The sequence below is a fragment of the Schistocerca americana genome, chromosome 1 (assembly GCF_021461395.2).
Source record: "Schistocerca americana isolate TAMUIC-IGC-003095 chromosome 1, iqSchAmer2.1, whole genome shotgun sequence".
NCBI classification, from domain to species: Eukaryota; Metazoa; Arthropoda; class Insecta; order Orthoptera; family Acrididae; genus Schistocerca; species Schistocerca americana.
Genome location: NC_060119.1, coordinates 765,168,884 through 765,193,105, shown reverse-complemented (window position 1 = coordinate 765,193,105; position 24,222 = coordinate 765,168,884). Strand labels below are relative to the sequence as shown.

Here is a 24,222-nt window from a genome sequence, read left to right as displayed (position 1 = left end):
TGCATCTGCTCATACGTCTAGGAAACTACCACAACCATCATAGACACACTAGAGGCACCAGCTGGATGTGCTGGCTTCTACAGTGGTGAGATGTATCAACTGCTATGCCTAAATGTTTCTTCTCATCATCAGCATTAATTGCCACTTCTGGGTCTAAACATGTGGTGCCCTTTGTACAGGAATACCACAGGGGTGATTTATCCATAATTTCGGATCTCATATTCTTTAATAAAAGGAAGGCAGTCATTCTGGAGTGCAAAGATACCTTTCCCTCATACTTCACATTGACAAGTAGCTTTTTAGTTGTACATCTGATATCAACCTTTTGAGGCCACAGCATATTTATGTTGTCATGTGGATCTATTTTTAAGCTAACCTGTTCCTACAAAACTTCTAGTTTGAAAAATTTCCTGTTTAAGTGAGCTACGAGGGCATCTGACTGATATTAGTCACAGATGGCTCAACCTGACCAGACAGTCTCAAAAGATGGGAGATGAGCTCTCAACAGCTTGTCTCTCAAAGCCTGACTTAGTAATTCCAGTAGTGACTTAAGATTTTTGTTTTGCCTTCTTTTTCCTTTCTGCTTTTTTCACATACTTTTAAACAGCTGTTAATATTTTCCACCCACTAGAGAGGGCAAAACTTTTGAAGACCACAGACATGGCTATAATATTGTTGGAATTAGCTGGGCAAGATGGTGGTCAGAAGCAGCCCGAAAACCTTGCAAGGGTGTTGTCCAGAATAACTTTCACCGTTTCTGATTTAATTAGCATCAAAGTTGGCCAATCGGGTTGTAACGCATGCAAATTCAAGCAGCCTGCCAGAGACACTGATGCCAAATGTGTTCATTCTTCGTTTGGTTTCCCTACTTAAATTTATCACTTCCAAAGAAGGAAAATTTTTACTGGTAATAAGCATTTGAATAAGAGGTAACTTAGGGACCCACAGGTGTCTGTACCTTACTACATTTTAGTTCGTGCAAATGCTTGAACTTGTTTGCATGGCGACCTGGTTGGCTAACTTCAATGATAAATAAATCAGAAATAACAAACGCACTGAATGGGCCTTCTCATCCCATCCGGTAAGCCTCCCCTGACCCAGGGTTCTGGGTGACTTTTCTGAACTGTACCCCTTTCCCTAAACCTCTCCAATCCTTTTCCTTCCCCCTTCTTCCTTTCCCTTCAACTCTTCTGCCAGAGGGAGCAACTGGCTCTGAAACCTCAAACAGTTAAATCCGTGTGTGTGTGTGTGTGTGTTTTTTCCCCTGCCGCCACTTTTTTACCTGTATATTACTGAACTGACATCACATTTCTGTCTATTGTGATGCTTCTTGGCAGGTACACAGGACTACGAGCAGCACCACTTACCTGTGCAACTTTCATCATCCCCCCCCCCCCCCCCCCCCCCCCCGCTCTTTTGCTTCTGTGTGTAACTCAAGAAAAAAATTCAGCAGACATGCGACTCCCAATGGTTCACACTAAAATGTCCCTACTGGGTTAACTACAAATGCCAGTGGCCTTTCTTAAGTTTGGCACTTAGTTTTCAGATATTCAAGGAAAGATAATGGACGGTCTACCAGTTTTCAAACTACTGTTGGAAAATCACACTATATACAGTGCAGGCCACCATGCAAATTGTGGTAAGTTCTTTACAAAATCAGAATAGAGCCAATGGTGTAGGGATTTTAATCATGTGCTACCACCAAAAAGTAGAAGCACATACAACAGTTATAACATTTCCCTTTCAATGCCAATGAAACAACTATAGCGATACAAAATGTGCATTACAAAATTCACATTATAAATTATCATTTTTTGATGTTATCAACTGTCTTTTAGTAGCAGCATATAACACATGTACAAGAGTTATTACATTTCCCTTAAATGCCAATGGAACAACTAATGCAACAAAAAATTTACAACACAAAATTCTCATCAAAAAGGAATCGAATATTTCTTGAAGTTATCAGTCATCATTTACTACATCATGGCATCTTTCAATACACATTCTAGTACTTCCTTGCCCCTGTGAGACTGCTCTATCTTTAATTTAGGGCTGCTGAATCCTGCTTCAGTAAACTGAAAGTTTTCAATATTTATACCGAGTCATACTGTGTCTGGCCCAGGACAAACCATAAGATATGAACAGTCACACTCTTTCAATATTGCTTACAAATAGCAACAACATGGTTTATTTTCCTGTGTTGAGTTACAGCCATTACTTCTTGAGGGGTATCTTCCCCATATATTATGCTGCATAATCAGAAGGATAATTCTAGCACTATTTCTCTCTTGTGTATCTTCTAAAGAAAATATAGTTTTAAGAAATTATGTACTTAATTCTGACCATGCTCAATCTTTGCTATTTTGATTTAGAGGGGAAGAAGAGCAGAAGGAAAGCTGCTTCTAAAATAGAAGACTATAAAAGAATGGACTCTATACTAAGTGAAAAATTGACTTACAGGAAGATACCCACCAATACTGAGACTGAAATCAGTTTTCTACACACTACTTGCAACATCACACTACCATCCAAACATATATAATAGCTTTACCCTTTATTTTGAGGGGTGTTGTTGACTTTATTACATGGAAAAAAAAAAAAAATAATTCAACACTTAAGGACAACAGATGAACTATATTTAAAAAGAAGTTGTTCTATCAGTAAGTCCAGAATCAAAAATGGAACAGTGGAGATATATACATGTTCTTTGTGTAAGAACACACATGTAATACACCAAACAGCAATTTTAAGAAGAAACTTAAGGTTTGAAAACAATATATTTTGAACATGTTATGGATACAGATTTAATTTACATGTACAAGCTGTAATATGGAAACCGGATCATTTTCAAGTTGGTATAAATACTGATCAAAAATGAAATTGTATAAACTCTAGAAAAGAATCATACAACAATTCATACTGCTTCAACATTGTCTCTTAGACTTACATACACTATACCTGCTAAAATTATTAAGGAAATTAATGTCACTCAGCACTGTGTCGGAAAAGGAAAACATTTACTGGGCCATAGAATAAAACAAAATGACTTTGAGAGTCTCAGACAGTGGGAACACACTCATATACCACAGAAAAGTAATCATAAAGGCACAAATAATTGTATATGTGTGTTTGTCTGTGTTTGTGTGTCTTTAAACATACATATTTATATATTTGTTCACTCATTCATTCATTTATTTATTGGTGCTGAAAATTTCATCTTATATTTTCAACGTATTTACACATATTCTGAAGAAACATAAAGTCAACAGGCATAACACATTTGCACACGACATACACATATATATATATTATATAAACAACTATTCAAGATGTCATGTAGAAATGTTTTCCGTTGATATGGAGTCACAACCATCTATGTACAAAACTATCATAAGCATTACAAAATGGTATTCCACAAATATATAATAAGTACCAAGATGAAACTTTCAGCAGTAAATTTAAAAATATGACATTACAATTCAGTACAGTATTTACACACTAAGCAGTCTAACTCCTTACACACATTTTTTCATTTTCCTTTTTTTTTAACCCATAAAAATTGTAACAAAATCATTTATAGATATTCAAAGCACACATCACTCACTTCATAAATCCACTATGCTGGTGACAGTCATACTGTACAAACTAAAATAAGCTGTATAACAAATTGGCCAGCGTCATTATTTCTAAAGAGGAATCTTCAAGGAGTGAGCCTGCCTATGCACAAGGCCTGGCCCACTAGAATATCACAGAAATGCTCGTTCCCCACAGTTTGTGGTGATTTTGTTTTGGGCCTTGCCAATTTATTCTCTTATCTTGTTTTACCTCAATATTGTGTACACACAGAAGCCTCAAAATAAATTCTATGGACCAGGCCATTATATCGGTGTGTGTGTGTGTGTGTGTGTGTGTGTGTGTGTGTGTGTGTGTGTGTGTGTGTTTTGTTTACATAAAAAAGGTGTCATTTCACTGCAACTAATATTTATATCATTCTAGTGCAGTAAATGACCTCTACCACTAAGTCATTACATAAATATTCACTAAAACTATGAACATTCTCTTTCATTAAATACATGGCACTTAAATAAGGCCCTCATACAATTTACATTCTTTCAAAATATTAAATTCAATATACATATTCTAGTCCAAATACTCGAGGAATGACAAATGAGGACATAGCCCTCAGATAACTGAGAATGTTCACAGTGTTCTTCTTCTATTAAAAATCCAAAGGAATCTACATGCTCAGTCACAGTAAATGTGCAATCACTACTATGAGTGAATGATGTGGCTGAGCAAAGCTCTAAGGAAAGGGATAAGGAATTGAAGAAAATTCCAAACATCACAGAGCCTTAAAACTTAATAACAACATAGTGCACTGCACAGACACCTCAAGCACAACACATTAACAAGTTGTGCTAAAACGTGAATTATAATCTGATTGTTGGGTTAATCAATCAAAACTGCAATTTCAATAATGCTTTCAGAATATTAAATTTACAAAATTATTTTACGATGATCATTATGCAGGTAAACTTTGAAAACAGTTCTCAAATGTCTGAGGTAGAACTTTTTCCTTAGGAAATTAATGTGAGCTTCTTTATTACACGAGAACATGAATATGCAAACAAATACAGTGTGAACTAAATTTGCATCAAAACAATTTAACTACCAAAGGCATTAATGCTTCCATCTAGTTAACACAATAATGCTTAGCGCCACTGTAGTGAGCCAATTATAAAGCATTGGCTCTTGCCTGTGTTCTGCGTACTGCCTTTTTAATTCGTCGTTGAGCAGGAGCAGGTGAATTAGCTTCAGCTCTGGAATCAAAATAAATGAATTATTTATCCTGAATAAATAGAACATTGATATGTCTGGATTACATTTAGTTAAGATTTTTATACTAATTTGCTCAAAGTGCTAAATACAGAAACAAAGAAATTGGTTCAATGATATCTGCAAATCTCTTCCAATCGCATTATGCAAACATCTATGAAGGTGTTAGCAGACAACACAGTTGTTAACTAAATGGTGACATCATTAGGAAATTGTTATGACATGCAGATACCTAATCGTCACCACTTAATTGATGTGTTAGCACACTTTACTTATCAGCCATGGTGATTTCTGCCAAGCACCGACTAATTATCACAACTGTCAATTATCTATTAGCGTCTGTCAAAAGTGATTTAAGGCAGAACAACCACTTTAAGGAGGGTAGGATATCAAACAGGCCGACTTGGAGCAGGAGAAGCACCACAGGACACTTTAATTAGACTGTCTATACTTTTACAAATTAATTCATAAAACTTTGTCATCATGACCTGGAAGGATTCAGGATTCACACTTACAGCAGTGGAAGTTCAAAAAACATTTCATCATTTTTTCACTTATTATTGGCTGAATTTGTTGTTATAGGTACACTTTTCTTCATAAGTATGAGAGATTCTTCGATGAATTTTGCACTGCTTGCATACCATACTTATAGGTGTATCAAACTCTAGAATTTATTTAATTTATGACTTATCTCAATTTTTACCACAGTTTTTTATAGATTTGGAAAATTCTAGACTTTCATGCACCTGTAGGTATGGTTTATATGCTGTGCAAAATTAATTGAAGAATCTCTCTTACTTATGAAGAAAAGTGTACCTATAGCAACAAATGCAGCCAATAGTAAGAGAAAAAAAAATGATGAAATGTCACATGTAAAAAAAATTATTTTGTTATGTTTAGAATTTCCACTGTCATGAGTGTGAATCCTGAATTCTTTCTGGTCGTGCTGATAAAGTTTTATGAATTTATTTTTAAAAGTATAGACAGTGGAAATTAAAATGTTCTGTGGTGCCTCTCATGCTCGAAGTCGGCCCGTTTGACGTCCTACCCCCCCTTGGTCATAAGGAAACCGCTGCCAGATTCATGAAGTATTGTTAAATTACCAAGTTGGATTAACAGAGGAGACTGAAAAAGATTTATAGACAAGCTATATTCTTTACCATGGGTTTAGTCAGCAAAAAAGTACTATAAAAATATTAAATACATTGTGCTAGTGACAAAAAAGGGTGTTGTGGAAGACTATGAACCTACTCACAAAATTTGAAGAGACCACATTCCAAAACATAATTCTTCCAACACATATCTTGTATAGTGATCGAAAGACAGCAAAATTAGAGAAAAACTGTAGCTCATACAGAGAGACGTTGATACTTTCTTTTCATATACCATATGCACATAGAATAATGGGAGGGGGCTGTCACTGACTGACTAAGTATCCTACACCACATATGAGGTACATCCACAAAGTAAGTTCTGTTTGGTTGTATAAAACAAACGTGTACAGATACAGAAAAAAATGTTTATTGTACAAAAATCTACAGTGGTTAAACTACTTTTCTACATAGCTTCCGAAATTTTGTAGGCACGTGTCACAGCGTGGCACAAGTTTTTGTATGCCTTCTTCATAGAAGAAATGGTAGACATGACTTTTCGAGGTGTTGTAATTTGCTTAGGCTTACCCTTAATTGGGGGTGAAGTGTGCCTCCATTCCATTGATTGCTGTTTTGTTTCTGGGGTGTCGTGTATTCAACCATGTGGTAACATGTTCTTTCAGCTCATCATCATCATCGTTGAAGTGTTGACCACCAAGGACAGATTTTAGGTGTAAGAAGAGATGGAAGTCGCTAGAAGCGAGGTCCAAGCTGTAAGGAGGATGATGAAACGAGTCCCAGTGAAATTCCTGTACGAGTTGTTTGGTCACATTCGCCATGTGATGTCAGGCATTATCGTGGAAAAAAAACCAATACCTTTTGACAGCAATCCTCGGCACTTGTTCTGTCTTGCACGGCGCAATTTCTTAATGGTCTCGCACTAACCATGTGCATTGATTGTTTGGCCTCATGGTAAGAAATCAATCAGCAAAATGCCTTTTCTGACCCAAAAAATGGTGGACATGACTTTTTGAGGTGTCATAATTTGCTTAGGCATAACCTTCATTGGGGAGGAAGTGTGCCTCCATTCCACTGATTGCTGTTTTGTTTCAGGGGTGTCGTACTATACCCAAGTTTCATCCTCGTGACTATCCGAGAAAGAAACCCATCGCCTCCTTCATTGTACCGTGTCAAAAACTGAAGTGCACTGCCCATCCATTGTTTTTTTGTGCTGTTCAGTAAGAATTTTGGGTATCCAACGTGAACAAAGTTTTCGAAATTTCAGTTTTTCAATAACAATTTCATGAAGTAGTGACCGTGAGATTTGTGGAGCTTCCATAGCAAGGGCACTAAGTGTAAACCTACGGCTGTGCTTAATCTTCTCTTCAATTGTGTGAAACAGTTCATCAGTAACCACAGACGGGCGTCCACTCCATTCTTCATCGTGCACTTGATCACGTCCTTCATTGAACAGTCTGACCCATCTTCTAACCATTGAATCACTCGTAGCACTTTGTCCGTAAATCTCGCAGATTTGCCGATTAATTTCCTTTGGTTTAACTTTTTTTGCATTTAGAAAACGAATCACAGATGTGATTTCACATGCGGCGGCATTTTCAATTATAGCACACATTATGAAGAAGCACTACAAAGCACACATCGGCAGCAGTGATCTGAAAGTGGCGTACATGTCTTCTCCTTGAGTCAGAGTAACTGCCGCGCATACTCGAAACTGCGGTCATAGCGATGCCGCCGATAGAAACGGAAGTTACTTTGTGGACGAGCCTAGTACAATATGATAGCTTGCAGACTACAGATATTGAGGTACAGGTGCACCACCATTTTCTTTGAATATTGAAGATTGTTTCATTTGAAGACTGTACACATCCTATCATTAAGTAACATCCAAATAACGTTTCCTTCTGCCTTGATGCTCTTTGAACACAGTGTGAAAAGTACGTGGGCTAAGCAAAATTCTACTTAAAACTACAGGAGGTCACTTAACGTAAATGAGTTCTGAACAAATAATTTTTATTTGATTTGTTACTCTGAAGTACAATGCTGTCATAGATAGAAAAAATTCAACAGCAACACCTATTTGTTGTGTAGGTGTGTGTCAACAACCCACTAAAGTTTTGATTGTCTGACTACAGAATCTTCCAATTGGCGCCACACCAATTTAGTTTTGCCAAATAATATAGTAATAGCAAGACATAGAAAAGAGTCTGTTTGCTGGATGCTTGTTTTTCCTAAATAAAGGGTGCGTTTCAAGTGGCAAGCATATCAATTGCAATGTTTAGAAAATGAAAATAGTTGAAGCCTTTAGGATTAACAATTATTACCTACTGCTATACAGGTTGTGATGAACACACTCATTTTCTCAGTATGGGGGAGGCTTGTTCTCATGTAAACATATATTAGTATATTGTTTTCACACTCACACACACACACACACACACACACACACACACACACACACACACACACAAACAAACACACAATTCAAGCTTTCGCAACCCACGGTTGCTTCATCAGGAAGGAGGGAAGGAGAGGGAAAGACGAAAGGATGTGGGTTTTAAGGGAGAGGGTAAGGAGTCATTCCAATCCCGGGAGCGGAAAGACTTACCTTAGGGGGAAAAAAGGACGGGTATACACTCGCACACACACACACATCCATCCACACATATACAGACACAAGCTTCTCAAACTCCCTCAAAACCAAACACAAACACCACATCGGCACACTCAACGTGAACACACTGATGAAGACAAGAAAGATGAAACAACTGACAGACACTCTCAAAAAATTTCAAATCAAAATATGTGCATTGCAAGAAACACGATTCACAGATGAAGACCATTTCAACACGGAGAATTTCAGAATATACAAAGCAAAACCATCGAGACAACTGAAAAACGTAAGGCTTTTTGGCACAGGATTTGCAGTACACAGGTCCATCACGGACAGCATAATCGACTTTTCGTCACCAAACGAAAGAATCAGCACCATCACAGTGAAATCAGCCAATAAATCCTACACAATAATCAACGCACATGCACCGACTAATGACCACAACAGGAAAAACCCGAACGAAATTGATGACTTCTGGACGACAATGGAAGAAACTATCAGAAAAATTCCTGCACATAGAGTCAAAATAATACTGGGAGACTTCAACGCTAAACTCGGAAAAGAAAAGATATACAGACGTATCACAGGAAAACATACTCCACACAAGGACACCAATAAAAACGGAAAACATCTGATAGACTTTTGCAAAAGCCGCGACCTCACCATTATGTCAACAAAATTCAAGAAACCAACACGAAAACTTACCACATGGAAATTCCCCAGCGGAAAGCAAGAACTACAAATCGACCACATAATAGTCCAGAAAGACTCACAAAAAGAAATTTTGAACATAGACACCCGTAAAGGCTACTTCGACTCAGACCACCACCTACTACAGATCAGGATTCGCCTTTTGCCCAAGAAAAAGCTCCAGAAGAACAAAATTGTTAGACCAGATCCAGAATACGTTACTTTAAACCAGACACAAATATTACACAAAATTAAAATGGAGAAAACGACAGACTGGACACAACTATCACGAAGAATCCGAGAGGCCATGAAACTAGCACAAGCACCACGCACACGGAAACACCGTTGGTGGAACCACATATGTGACCAAGCTATTGACCAACGAATCAGTGCATGGAAAAAATTTAGTAGCCATAAATCCCAAGAGAATTGGATGAACTTCTCGAAAACACAGAAGCAATCAAGCAAAATCATTCGCAGTGAAAAACGACAGTATGACAAACGGCGACTGACAGAGATCGAATCGGACTTCATGAAGAACAATACAAGAAACTTCTACAGAACGTTCAGAGAAAATATGACTGGATATCAACCACCCAACTTGTGCTTCAGAAGGCCGGATGGAACCCTAGAAACCAATACCAAAAACAATTGTGACATTCTGGCAAAGTACTTTGAAAAACTGCTCAACACGGACCCCCCCTATGGAAGAAATAATGACAGAAACGAGCACATACAATCCAGATAGTGAACCTCCAACTCTAGAAGAAGTTCAAGAAATAATTAAGTCACTCAAGAATCGTAGAGCACCAGGAGAAGATGGCATCATCGCGGAAATCTGGAAGTTACAAGACCCAGAACTCACCAAAGACATTCACAGGATCTTGGAAGACATCTGGAAGACCATGAAAATTCCTGACGACTGGAAAACTGCCCTGATACACCCACTACACAAAAAAGGTGATATATAAACCAATATTCACCATTGCATTAGCAATAAGAATGAGTTTATGTACTATTTGGATTTATTAATCACACAAGCCATATATTTACACTCTCTTGTAGTATAAAAGAAACACAAAAGAAACTCTGAAAATCATTCAAAAAATGTGTGCAGAGAGAAAAAATTCATCCAAATTGGGAAAAAAAACAAAAAAATTGCAACTGTTCTTCACCAGACAGGAGACAGACAAGACAAATATCATCAGAGTCTCCCCTCAGAAAACAATACTGAGGAGAAGGGGACACATTTCAGCGAATTTTAGTTGTAATTTTTCCCCATGAAACACTATACCAAGTGTACCGGTATAAAATGAGCGTTTTTTTGTGAAAATGGAACACTAATTTTGAATTGAAAAGTAAAAACATTTTATTCAAAGTACTGACCATTGCTTTCTATACATTTTGACCACCTTTCTGGCAATTTGTGGACATCACGCCAATAGAAATGTTCGTTTTTTGAAGCAAACCAATCAGACACCCAATTTTCGACTTCTTCGTAGGAATCGAAGTGTTCCTCAGCCAATGTGTGTCCCATTGACGAAAACAAATGGTAGTCGGAAGGGGCCAAGTCTGGTGAATACGGCAACTGGGGCAGCAGCTCCCAGCCAAGTGTTTTGATTGTATCCTGAACCAGTTTTGCTTTGTGTGCAGGTGCATTGTCGTGTAAAAAAAAATATTTTGCCATGTCTTCTGGCCCATTCTGGTTTTTTTCTGATCGATGTATAGTTCAAATTGATCATTTGGTGTCTGTAGCGATTAGTATTCACAGTTTCACCGGGTTTTAGAAGCTCACAATACACCACACCTTTCTGATCCCACCAAACACAGAGCATTGTCTTCTTGCCGTATCAATCTGGTTTTGCAGTCGATGTTGATGGTCCCAGATTAACCCATGATTTTTCCCGTTTAGGATTCTTAAAATAAATCCATTCTTCATCGCCACTAATAGTTTGATGCAAAATTGATTTTCTTTCATGTCTTTGAAGCAAAATTTGACAAATGGTTTTTCGGTTTTCCATCCGTCTTTCTTTCAATTCATGTGCACCCATTTTCCACACTTTTGGATCTTTCCCATAGCTTTCAAACGGTCAGAAATTGTTTGTTGTACAACATTTAGCATTGCTGCCATTTGCTTCTGGCTCAAAGTACCATCTTCATCCAATATTGCTTGCAATTTGGCGTCTTCGAACTTTTTTGATGGTCTTCCACATTCTTCATTTCTTACATCAAAATCATTATTTTTGAACCGTTGAAACTGTCTTTTGCATGTTGCTTCTGATAAAGCACGATCACCATATGCCTCAACAGGCATTCGATGCGGCGCAGCACTTTTTTTCAAATGAAAACAAAAAATTAATGCTTTCCGCAAATCATCACTTTCTGGTACAAAATTCGACATTGTTAACACGATGAAAACATATGATGATGATTGTTCCATGACTTGATGTATACTAAATATCTTTGACAGATGTCATACAAAAAAAAAAAAAAAAAAAAAAAAAAAAAAAAAAAAAAAAAAAAAAAAAAAAAAATTTAAGGCTCATTCTCAACTAATGTTCCCTAGCGAACAACTTCATGTTATGTCTAATGGAAGTACATGCTATTCAAAACTATTTACACTCTTTCAAATCATTGCAAAACATGTTTGTACTAAGGTTAGGTATTATATGTATGGAAGAAACAACTCGAGAAGCTTTCTGCGTTACAGAGCTCTCCAGCAACCAGGTTGCCGGACCCATGGAGAAGGCATTTTGTGCGATGGAGTTCTCCAAGAGTGAGTCCACAACCACAGTGTCAGAAATTTAGGACCATATTTAACAAAGCTCCACCTACCAGGAAATCCATTTACAAATGGGTGCAGAAGTTCAAGGAAACAGGATGTCTTTGTAAAGACAAAAGCAGTGTGTGGTCATCAACATCTGAAGAACAAAAAAACAAGTTGAGTGGACTGGGGGAACACTTCTCAGTAGTTCACGAAAGTTTTGTACCTGTCAAGAGCTAGAAATCCCCGTGCCCCCAAACGGTGTTGAACATGTATAAGAATGCCGAAAGGTTACCATGTTTTGGGCTTTGTCAATAATTACATTTTTTAACACATTTTGGTGCTCTACTGCATTGCCACAGTGACGGATGTGAGTTACCATGACGACAGGTCAGTTATGCATCAAATGGCATGGGCCCCACATTCACCGGACCTGACACCACACGATTTCCACCTGTGGAGTTACATCAAAGACACCAGCTTCACGTCTTCACTTCCCCATAACATCGCTGACATACAAGGACATACGGTTGCACATACAAGGACGTATCATGGCACCTGCAAATGACATCTATGAAGACACTTTGGCCCACTTTGGCCAACTTTGGGCTGAACTCGACTATTGGCTGGATATGGATGGTGCAGCTAATGGTTCACACTCCGAATATTTGTGAACATGACACAAAAACCTTCTCAGCCGCTGCTTCCATACATATTTTACAATCACTTGAAAGTGCCTCGATCATTTTGTATAAACCTTTACAAAATTAAACACAAACACTGTCAATAATGACACACAGCCTGTTTTTTCATGGCATTTCAGATCAGAGCAGATCCAAAGGTTATTTAAAAAGGAAAGCATGTTATCTGGAGCACAGTCTTCTGTCTTAAGACGCAAATGGCTGAGTTTAGGGATGTTGAAACTCCAATCTAAAATGCTTGGAGAGTCCCCCAATCTCTACAGTTACTGTTTAACAGACTTCCAAAATCTTCTTAAAATACTCTCCCAGGATTTAAGTCTGAGGCTGTATCCAGGGAAATGAGCTCACCTTTGTGTATCTCAATACATTAGTCTACCAGTTCAATAAAATCAACTTCCCATGTTCATCAACACATATTTCACAGTTTGGACAGAGTCATAGGAAAGCAGCTATATTCACACTTTCACACGCATGTCCAGTAGTGTTCAGGGGTGCCTTCTATATACTAAAAGCAATTCAAAGATCACCTTTCTGACAGTCATGACATCTGGCAAAATGAGTTCATATACTTGTTATTTCTTGGCAATTTCAACAATGGGAACATAACAGAATATCCATTGTATCCTGTCATGATCTACATGATTCGAGAACAAGTTTTATGTGCGGACAGCCCAAACTGTTTCCTTACTTTCGACTTTTTGGCAATGCACAGCTACAATACATAATCTGGAGCCTTCGAGTTCTTTTATTATTCTGAGCTCACTAGTCATCATGATGTCAAAGTTGTTATATAGTGGCTGCTTCCATGCTGCAAATAAATTGCGCAACACAATCAGCTTAAGTATCACACAAGCAGTTGTAACTTATTCAACTATCAACGTACATTTTATCGATGTGAGAACACAGGCCTCTTCAAAGGTTCTGAATATTTCTCTTCCAGCAGTAATTAAACTCCCTCATCCATGTTTGGAGTGTTGAACAGCTGGGCAAAGGATACTACTCTCTCCTGAAGTAATTGAATGCATTGGGAGAAAACAATGGATATTGCACGAACTTTCTTTCCAATCAGTTATGCTTCAAATTGGGTGCCAATTTAACTGGTATTTCATGTTATAACAATGGCAAAGACAGAAGCGAAAACAACTTGCTTCTAAATATTGAGTTCTTTTATTCAGTATGTCCCAGTGAGGATATGGCACTCAGTACACTGAAGTACCTGGCAGGATATGTTGTCTTCAAATGCAGGAACATCACCAGTTCACTGGGCAGTCGAAGAACATATTGTCATTTTAGACTTTACTGGTGTATGATTATTTTTAAATGATCTTAGTTATTAAGCCAAGTGGCACTGTCCAAATGGTGTGATATTCAGAAAATTGACTTGTTACTATGCGGAGCCAGTCGCAATGACTGACTATATCCCACTGCATGCCATAGTGTATACTCTCTGCCCTCCTTCCTGCTGTTGATTAGAGTCAAAGGTGCCAACATGTAATTCCACTACTGAAGTGCTGGTAGGAAGCGATCATCAGACAGTGTGTCACCAAGATGCTCATGTCACACATGGAGTGGAGAGGCTTCTATGCAGTGTGGTTGGGTTGTTTAGGGGAGGAGACCAGACAGCGAGATCGTCGGTCTCACTGGATTAGGGAAGGATGGGGAAGGAAGTCGGCCGTGCCCTTTCAAAGAAACCACCCCGGTATTTGCCTGGAGCGATTTAGGTTAATCACGGAAAACCTAAATCAGGATGGCTGGACGCAGGATTGAACCACCGTCCTACCAAGTGAGAGTCCAGTGTGCTAGCCACTGCGCCACCTTGCTCAGTGCAGTGTGTTCGCTGCTCTTCAGTCAGAATGGCATAATTGGGTCTTCCTACAGATTGCAGTTGTGATCCAAGCATGATCAAGGCTGGGTCACAGGCCTTCGTTGCCTTTAGCCTTTATTTATTAGCCACCAAGTAGTCTGTTATCTACAGTTTTTTTTTTTTTTTTACACAGAAATGCAATCCCCTTTATGCTGGCTGTTTTAGCAACTTAATGTCACCATAATCCATTCCATTACCTTTCAAGATACAGTTCTCTGTTGTTATTTATCTGTGTGATGCTGGTTCTCTGTGCAGCTTTGTGGCATGGTCTGACCTATGTACATTTTTCAGCACTGGCAGAGTATGCAGTAGATTTGTTTTCAGAATTCTAAGTCGTCCGTAAACAGACTTCAACAAGGCTTTCATATTTGTGTGGCGGGCAAAATGCATACTTTATGGTATATTGTCACAGTATTCTTCAAATTTCTAACAATGTGTTACAGATGTACGGAATAAACACTTGTTGCGACACACTTTTAACTCTTTCTATCTACTCAGCTACATAAGTATCTTCAGTTTTTCCCATTCTGAATCTGGGGTAGTGGCTGTAACCTTTCTTCCAGAACTTTTGTGTACGTGCTGCAGCTCCACTGTCTTCATGAGCCCTGTTATTATCAGCAGTAGCCAAAATGTTTATGGAGGCATTTAAACAACTTCTGGTTATGCAGCACACAAACCATCATGTTTCTTAAACACACGGACAATTATGTTTGTAACCTGACCAAACAATACACAAGACTTTCTGAATCTAGGAAATTGTTGCGCCAAATCATTAGATTCGTGACTGAGACAGAAAGAAACAAACACCCTCTGTTTCCTGAGTAAGCTATTCAAGCAAAGACTGAATGGCACACTAGGACAAAGCACACACCAGGTGTAGAAGTATGAAAGTGAAATTTCCCCATAGATGGTGCTAGCCGTCAGTGTAAGGCCAGTGAGGCCGCATCTGCAGCACCATCTGCTTCCTATAATGGCTGATGAATGTCGACACACAGTAACCCAAGTTTCATATACCAGTATCCGTTTCAAACCCATAAACATGTCGATTTTTGTGCCTACGAACTACGACTTGCGAACAGCACTGGTTTTCTGTTATCATTTAAAGAAAACTGGTGCAAAATCACATTGAATGCTTGTCGAAGCTTTTTGCGAACATGCTCTTGGGAAAACAGTGTTTCAAGTGGTTCAAAAAATTCAAAAGTGGTGATTTTGAGATGAGAAACGACGAGTGTGGGAAACCACCCAAAAAGTTAGAAGACAATGAATTGCAGGCTTTATTGGGTGAAGAAGATATTCAAACGCAGCAGAAACTCGCAGAACAATTGAATGTGATGCAGAAAGCCATTTCTCTTCAGTTGAAAGCTGTGGGAAAATGGGTTCCACATGAACTGAATGGAAGACAGCAACCAAACTGAAAGACCTCTTGTGAAATGCTGCTCGCTAGATACAAAAGAAAGTCATTTATCCATCAAATAGTGACAGATGATGAAAAATAGATATATTTTGAGAATTCTAAGCATCATAAATCATGGGTGAATCCAGACAAACCATCGAAATCCACTGCAAAACAAAATCACTTTGGAAAGAAGACAATGCTCTGTGTTTCGTGGGATCAGAAGGATATCATCTATTATGAGCTGCTGAAACTAGTGAAACCATTTTAGCACTGATCGCTATCAACAGCAAACGATCGATTTAAATCAAGCATTACATGAAAAACAATTGGAATATGGAAAAAGGCAACACAAAGTGATATGTATTGTTCCATGATAACACCCCATCATACACTAAAAATGGCTCAGGGAAACGATCGAGGCATTCAGTCGGGAAATACTAGGGCATGTGGCTTATTATCCAGACTTGGCTCCATCTGATTATCATCTATTTGCATCACTGGGACACGCTCTGACTGAACAACGCTTCAATTCTTATGAAAATGGCTACTGGTTTGCTTCAAAAGAAGAACTGTCTTTTTGGTGTGTCATTCATAGCCTGCTGGAGAGATGGGAGAAACATATAAATAGCACTGGAGATTATTTTGAATAAAATATTACTTATCAGCTTCAAACAACAGACAAGTAATTATTGCAACCAGATTACTGTTTCATACTTCTACATCTGGTACTGCACACCAACTCATACACATTTATAATTGTATGACTGCAGCTATCATGGACCCTCTCAATGAGAAGGCATCCTCTGTACACTAGTACACAGCACTCTTAAAACTTCCAACTGAAACATCTTAGCAGCAGGGCTGCATACCAGAAAAGTGAAGAAGCCTAGACCACAATGTGCAGAGGAAGATGAGAAACTTGTTGGGTTGTAACATACTGATGAAAGTGGGGGAGGGGATTGTCTGGTAATATAATATCAAGTGTGCGTTTCGCCCCCTCCCAAAGAAAAAGTCCTGTTGGAAGTCTGTTAAGGATGACCCAGACCTCTGAAACAAGGAGTCTTCCACATCCCAGGCCAATGCGCATACGTAAATAGGTCAGATGATTCACATGGTGGAGGAAGCATGTGGAGCATGGGCATCACACAGATAAAAAACAACAAAGTAAGCTGTTGCAGACCAATGCATCTCAAAACAGGCAACAGATTCTGGGAATGTATTTTAAAATATCTATAGAGATCGAATTACACTTTAGACTAATAAATAAAGACAGTAGCTTCCAACTAAGGTCCGTGACCTATCCTTGCACATGCTCAAAGCACAAAGGCAGTCTGTGGGAAGACCCAATCATACCATCCCAACTGAAGAACTGGGAGCATCACACAGAACTCTCTGCTTCTCCAGCAGTGACATGAACCTGGCAATAATGGTTCACAGGGTGCGGATTGCCATTCACGTCAAGTCATTGCACTTTCCCACAACCTCAGCAGTGGCACCATGGCCTGGCATTACAGGCCTGTGGCTGACAGGAGGATGGATGGGAGAGGGTATATGAAATGACGCCTAGCAGAAGACAGTCAGTCATCAGGACTGTCTGAAGATGGAAACAAATCAGTCTGACAAAGTATAACACCATTTGGTCGATGACTCTGAGCTGACTGCTCGAGAATATTTTGAAAGGAGTTCTCAGTCTGCAAAATAAATATTGTGAACATGATTGGATTAATATGACTTCTAAAGGAGATGTCACAGCTTCCATCACCTGCATGGCAGAGTAATCAGTAGAATCTATCACATTTTTGTGAATGATGTTTAAAATAACATCACATTTAATTGATAAACTTGCATAACATACATGATGTGTCACATTACTATAATTTTATCATTATGATTATTATTTGACATTTATCCAGGGTGTCCAGTGATCGATCATTTTCAAATTAAAGGTTTTTTCCAAGGCTTTCAAGGCAAATTTTTTCCATCTTTTTTTTTATTAATCTGAGACTAAAACATCCTTTTTTAAAAACTTTATATTTATAGTTGTTAGAATACACGTCACTAATTACGTCATTTCTTTAGCAGTATAAATCACAGATAAAAATTAAAATATTTTTATAACATCATTAATACTATATTTTGATTTACAGGCAATAAAAAAATATAAAATTTACAGATTTTCTTTATTTATGTCATTAAAGGGGTTTTTCTACCTTTGTTCAACTGGTTAAGAGTGAAAGTACTGCTGAATACATGAATGCATTTGAAGGAAAGTGTTTATTTTATTTAATTTCCCCTGTCCTTCATGCTGGTAGGAACTACTGGCCCCAGCAACACAATCCAACAGTGTGTGGCACTGTAGTAAGAAGCCATTATACAGTGAACAGTTGCTCATTTAAACATGATCAATGTTGGTGCATGAACGGACAAATGATGAATAAAGCAACTACTTCTGCCCCATCCATATCTACGCTGCTATGGACGCAGGGTGAAGCAAGAAAAATTATTACAAATATCACACAATGTTGCAAATGGAAGAAAAAATTAACAGGAGTGTACATTAAAAAAAAGGGTGTGAATAATTACTTACTAATGATAATTGTATAAAAGCTACAAAATGAGACACAATTACAAATGTCTAAAATTTCATTCATCTCCTCCCGTGTGAATACAGCCTCGATTCAATTTCTTTTGCTCACAGAAGCAATGTTAAGTTGTTCATACAGTTTGATACCTCATCTCATTTGTAGTCCATCTGTATCATGAAACTTAAAAAAAGAAAAATATTTTGGCTGTAAAAATGGAGCCTGCAAGTTATCTTGTAGTTGGGGTACAAAGTAGAAAGTTCAGCTCAGATGCAAACTACAAAATAACTCTTTGTCAACAACTGATCGCCAGCTTGAGTATTTTGAAACTTGTTCGACACTATGATCCATGTCTTTTTTTGTATCTGCATCAGCAGTTGTTCAGTCTTCATTGCAGATGGTTCACTGACGTTCATCATTATCTGTGTTCCATTTTCCTTGTAAAATAGCTAGTAATAATAGAAAACTGAGTTGCGCAGAACTTGAACAGCTAGCTAACATGAACTAAGGAGAATAGGATCAGTTTATGGTCGAATTCTCTTAAGTGAGGATTCCGATGCAAACAGTGAATGGAATGAAGAATGAGCAGTTTGCACAATAGCAGGCACTATGAATAACAGTGATGAATGGGGCGACATTCGTCAAGATCCACCAGTATGTGTATTTAATGAGGATGCTACACTGAAATTAAACTTACATTGGTAAAGACCGATCATGGGTTCAAATGTCAGTTTCTTTATCAGCGATGAAGGGGCGAGCCGAAAAAGTAGAGCAATGAATGAATAAAAAGAAACAGTGAAGTATGCGTACTCGAAGTGGTACAGTCACTGAATATAAATCAAAAATAAAGTGTGTAACATGTGTAAAGTGTACTTAAGATTATCTTTTAATAAAAGGTTGATTTGATTCATTTTTTAGACAATGCCCAAATGTAAAATAGGAGGAGATATTGCCAGTTCTGAAGCAAAACTGCAAAAACAAAAAGAACAGCGAAGAAATCAAATAGCTGAAGAGTGCAAAGCATGTTCAAGTTTCCAATGAATGGGAATGAGCACCACGAGGAGCAGAGAAACGAAATAACAATGAAATGAATGAACTGAAGAATCAAGAATTGCAACACAAACTTATAAAAATAGACAGCAAATTCAAGTCAGCCATAGAAGCTATCATCCTATGAGAAGCATGGACAAGGAAAAGTAAACGGTGCAACCTAACAAACGAAGCATTCCAATACAATCCATAACAAACACAAACACATCATAATCAGAAAAATGGATAACACATGCCAATTTTGCAACACAAAAAGTTCAGTAGAGAAACACATGGTTTCTGTTGCATGAATGGAAAAATTCAATAACCACCACTGGAAGCACCTTCGCAACGAATTTTTACATTACATGACTGGGGACAAACTGAGTGTCACTTCGATCAACACTACACAATAACAGAGATGAAATCAATTGTTTTTTCAATCCAACGACAAATCTATCACAGCATGGGTCCATTACTACCACTACCCAATTATGAGCATAAATTTCTGCAAATATACTTCATCGGAAATGAAGAAAAAGAAATTAATCAATGATGTAAAAATATCAGTGGACTGAGACAATTTTTAGTGCAAGATTTACAGAGGAACTTACACAAAAACAATAAACTGATTCACATATTCAAAATAGAACTAGACTGAATGATTTTTAATGACTATAAACATATAATTCGACCTGACAAAAAGACTTGCTGGAGAACATGAATGTTGATTTAATGCACCTCAGATAGATGAAGACGTCGTCATAACTCTGGACAACAGAAACACAAGCTGTGACATAATTGTACTACAATCAAAATGACTATTACACATTGCAGAGACACACCATTCATATGATGTGCTCCAATATCTATTAATATTTCTGCACAGAGAGGATGAACATCATTTTAATGTGAAACAAATCCAACCTGAAACAGGTGTAGAAACAAACAAAAGAGTCACTTCTAAGGAGTTCAATGCTTACTGCTTGAATATCATTATTTACCTAAACATAGCATCACATTCTCAACACTGACAGTTTATTCCAACAATTCCAGTTAGATATGTATGTAAAAATAGAAGTGGAATGGATGATTTACATAAGACTGGATCAGAGGAAACTATGCATGGAAGAATACATCCACCTTCGAGACGCAATAATAAATACAGAAACAATGACAACACTGGAACAATGATAATCTTACCTGCATCATACATAGGAAGTCTGAGACAAATGCATGAATACACTCAAAATGCCATGACCTACATAAGAAAACATGGACGGCCTGACCTCTTCATAACATTCACATGATGCAACTCGACATGGCCAGAAATCAAAGAATAACCAAGATACAGACAAGCCCCCATGCATCAACATGACACAATAGCCCAAGCTTACTGACAAAATCAAATGAGGTTTGTTGATGTCCCCATGAAATACGAATCTTTGGAGCCATTAGATGCTGGATGTACACAATCAAACGGAAAATACGAGAACTGCCTCAATTCTCACGATCTCATATGGCTACATGACAGACACCATCTCATGGGTAAGTGGATAAACTACCAGTTGCACCACGAGATACTCAGACATTACACATCTGTGAATGGGAGGGAGGGAGGGAGGGGGGAGGAGGGGGGAGGGAGGAGGAGGGAGGGGGAGAAAATTCATTATTTTCTTGTATCATTCTGCTTATTTACAACTTCAATTTTGTAGTTGAAAGTTCAATAGAAATAAAATCACCATACACTTGGATGTGGTCATTAATTGTCAACCCTTTACAATGTATTCAAATTGGATAAAATTCTTGGGAACCAAATAAGGACCCCTCAAACGATTACTTTAAAAAAATTAAAACTGATCAGAGAAATATACATACAAGGTAATTCTGTGATGATGCAATGAACTTTACGGGACAACGGAGAAGGGTAAATGTATCAATTTAAGGTGAAGGGCCCTGGCCCAGGAATGACTTGAGTCGAAAATTGTAAGCAAAAATTGTTCTGACACCTCTGACAATGGCGTACATATTCCTGGAACATATAATTCGTCAATGGAGGGTGGGGTTTCAAAGTAAAGCAGCCCCACCTCATTTTGGACTGAAGGCTTGTGAACATCTGGACCAGACAGTCCCTGAAAATTGGACAGCATGTTCACCTGATCTCACCCTACTTGATTTCTTCTTGGGAGGCCAAGTGAAATGTCTTATGTACGAGACGGCTGTCGAGACCAAAGAGGATCTCCTGGAAATAATTCTTGCTACCTGCAACACTTCTCAAGTGACACTGGGGATATTAAAATGGGTACAACAGAATCTCATGTGATGATGCCACGCCTGCTCTGACACAGAGCAGATGCCATTCTGAACAACTGTTGCAAATATAGCATCTTGCTGCTGGGTGGGTGAGGGGTTGGGGCCAGTGTCACAATGATATGTACTTGCCTGCAGTATACCTTTCAAAATTTTCCGATTGTGACTGAAACAATCAAATATATTTTGCAACTTTATTTGAGTTTCACTCAGTCAAGTATTATCTTGCTACCAAAGGTTAGGCTATTTGTAACATTTCTAAGCCAGTCTTATACATGCTCTTAGATGTTCTACTGGATTTGGGTGTGTAGGACCAAAAGTGTTTCCCAATAACGACTGACCATCATCCTCAAGTGGGAATGTGACATGCAGAAAAACACTACTAAAATAGAAAAGTAGGGTTTCTATCCATGCCTCTCAAGACTTATCACGGCATCTTGCACTTTTGTGTCCACAATATGAACTGTTTTCTATGCTATGCTGTAAAAAGGCTTTCACATGGCTAGTCATATTGAAAGTTATAGAGATGAATACAGGGCAACACTCAAATTAAATTCAAGCCATACTGATGAGATCTTTTACAATACCATTCTATATAGCATTTCATCAAATTTCAAAAACAGGTAGTAGAGTGCAGTTACTGCATTGCCATAGTATATTACCACTTAAAAAGGTGCTGGGCTCTGTAATCTTTTCATACAACATTGGATGTCCCAGCTTGATGAGTGGCTGAGAGTGAGTGAAGAGGTAAGAGGGAGCCAGGGGCACCAATAATGGGGGTGAGGGGCTGCACTGAGGAATGGCAACAACAACAGAATACTGAGGTCAATTAGAAAATTGCATTAAGCTGATCTGACAGATGTACAGGGCTATTACAAATGATTGAAGTGATTTCATAAATTCACTGTAGCTCCATTCATTGACATATGGTCACGACACACCACAGAGACGTAGAAAAACTCATCAAGTTTTGTTCGGCTGAAGCCGCACTTCAGGTTTCCGCCGGCAGAGCGCTGGAGAGCGCAGTGAGACAAAATGGCGACAGGAGCCGAGAAAGCGTATGTCGTCCTTGAAATGCACTCACATCAGTCAGTCATAACAGTGCAACGACACTTCAGGACGAAGTTCAACAAAGATCCACCAACTGCTAACTCCATTCGGCAATGGTATGCACAGTTTAAAGCTTCTGGATGGCTCTGTAAGGGGAAATCAACGGGTCGGCCTGCAGTGAGCGGAGAAACGGTTGAACTCGTGCGGGCAAGATTCACGCGCAGCCCGCAGAAGTCGAAGAATAAAGCAAGCAGGGAGCTCAACGTACCACAGCCGACGGTTTGGAAAATCTTACAGAAAAGGCTAAAGTAGAAGCCTTACCGTTTACAACTGCTTCAAGCCCTGACACCCAATGACAAAGTCAAACGCTTTGAATTTTCGGCGCATTTGCAACAGCTCATGGAAGAGAATGCATTCAGTGCGAAACTAGTTTTCAGTGATGAAGCAACATTTTTTCTTAATGGTGAAGTGAACAGACACAATGTGCAAATCTGGGCGGTAGAGAATCCTCACGCATTCGTGCAGCAAATTCGCAACTCACCAAAAGTTAACGTGTTTTGTGCAATCTCACGGTTTAAAGTTTACGGCCCCGTTTTCTTCTGCGAAAAAAACGTTACAGGACACGTGTATCTGGTCATGCTGGAAAATTGGCTCATGCCACAACTGGAGACCGACAGCGCCGATTTCATCTTTCAACAGGATGGTGCCCCACTGCACTTCCATCATGATGTTCGGCATTTCTTAAACAGGAGATTGGAAAACCGATGGATCGGTCGTGGTGGAGATCATGATCAGCAATTCATGTCATGGCCTCCACGCTCTCCAGACTTAACCCCATGCGATTTCCTTCTGTGGGGTTATGTGAAAGGTTCAGTGTTTAAACCCCCTCTACCAAGAAACGTGCCAGAACTGCGAGCTCGCATCAACGATGCTTTCGAACTCATTGATGGGGACATGCTGCGCCGAGTGTGGGAGGAACTTGATTATCGGCTTGATGTCTGCTTAATCACTAAAGGGGCACATATCGAACATTTGTGAATGCCTAAAAAAACTTTTTGAGTTTTTGTTTGTGTGTGCAAAGCATTGTGAAAATATCTCAAATAATAAAGTTATTGTAGAGCTGTGAAACCGCTTCAATCATTTGCAATAACCCTGTATTACTCATCCTGTTGGAGAGTTGTGTGTTCTTGCTTTCCTCAAACTTATGAACCACCTCAACAACATTTTACACATGAGCACTTGGATACTAGTTAGTACCTGTCACCTTCCCCAAT

The 24,222-nt window shown here is 38.6% G+C and overlaps 1 protein-coding gene across 1 annotated transcript in view; it reads right to left on the bottom strand.

The window, feature by feature from the left end:
• Nucleotides 1–2,617: 2,617 nt before the first annotated feature.
• LOC124611896 (nuclear pore complex protein Nup153) overlaps nt 2,618–24,222 on the bottom strand; it is a 97,687-nt gene continuing 76,082 nt past the window's right edge. Inside the window, exon 9 of the mRNA XM_047140282.1 lies at nt 2,618–4,823. Coding sequence (XP_046996238.1) covers nt 4,739–4,823 — 85 coding nt within the window. The 3' untranslated portion in view covers nt 2,618–4,738. The remainder of the gene's footprint in view (nt 4,824–24,222) is intronic.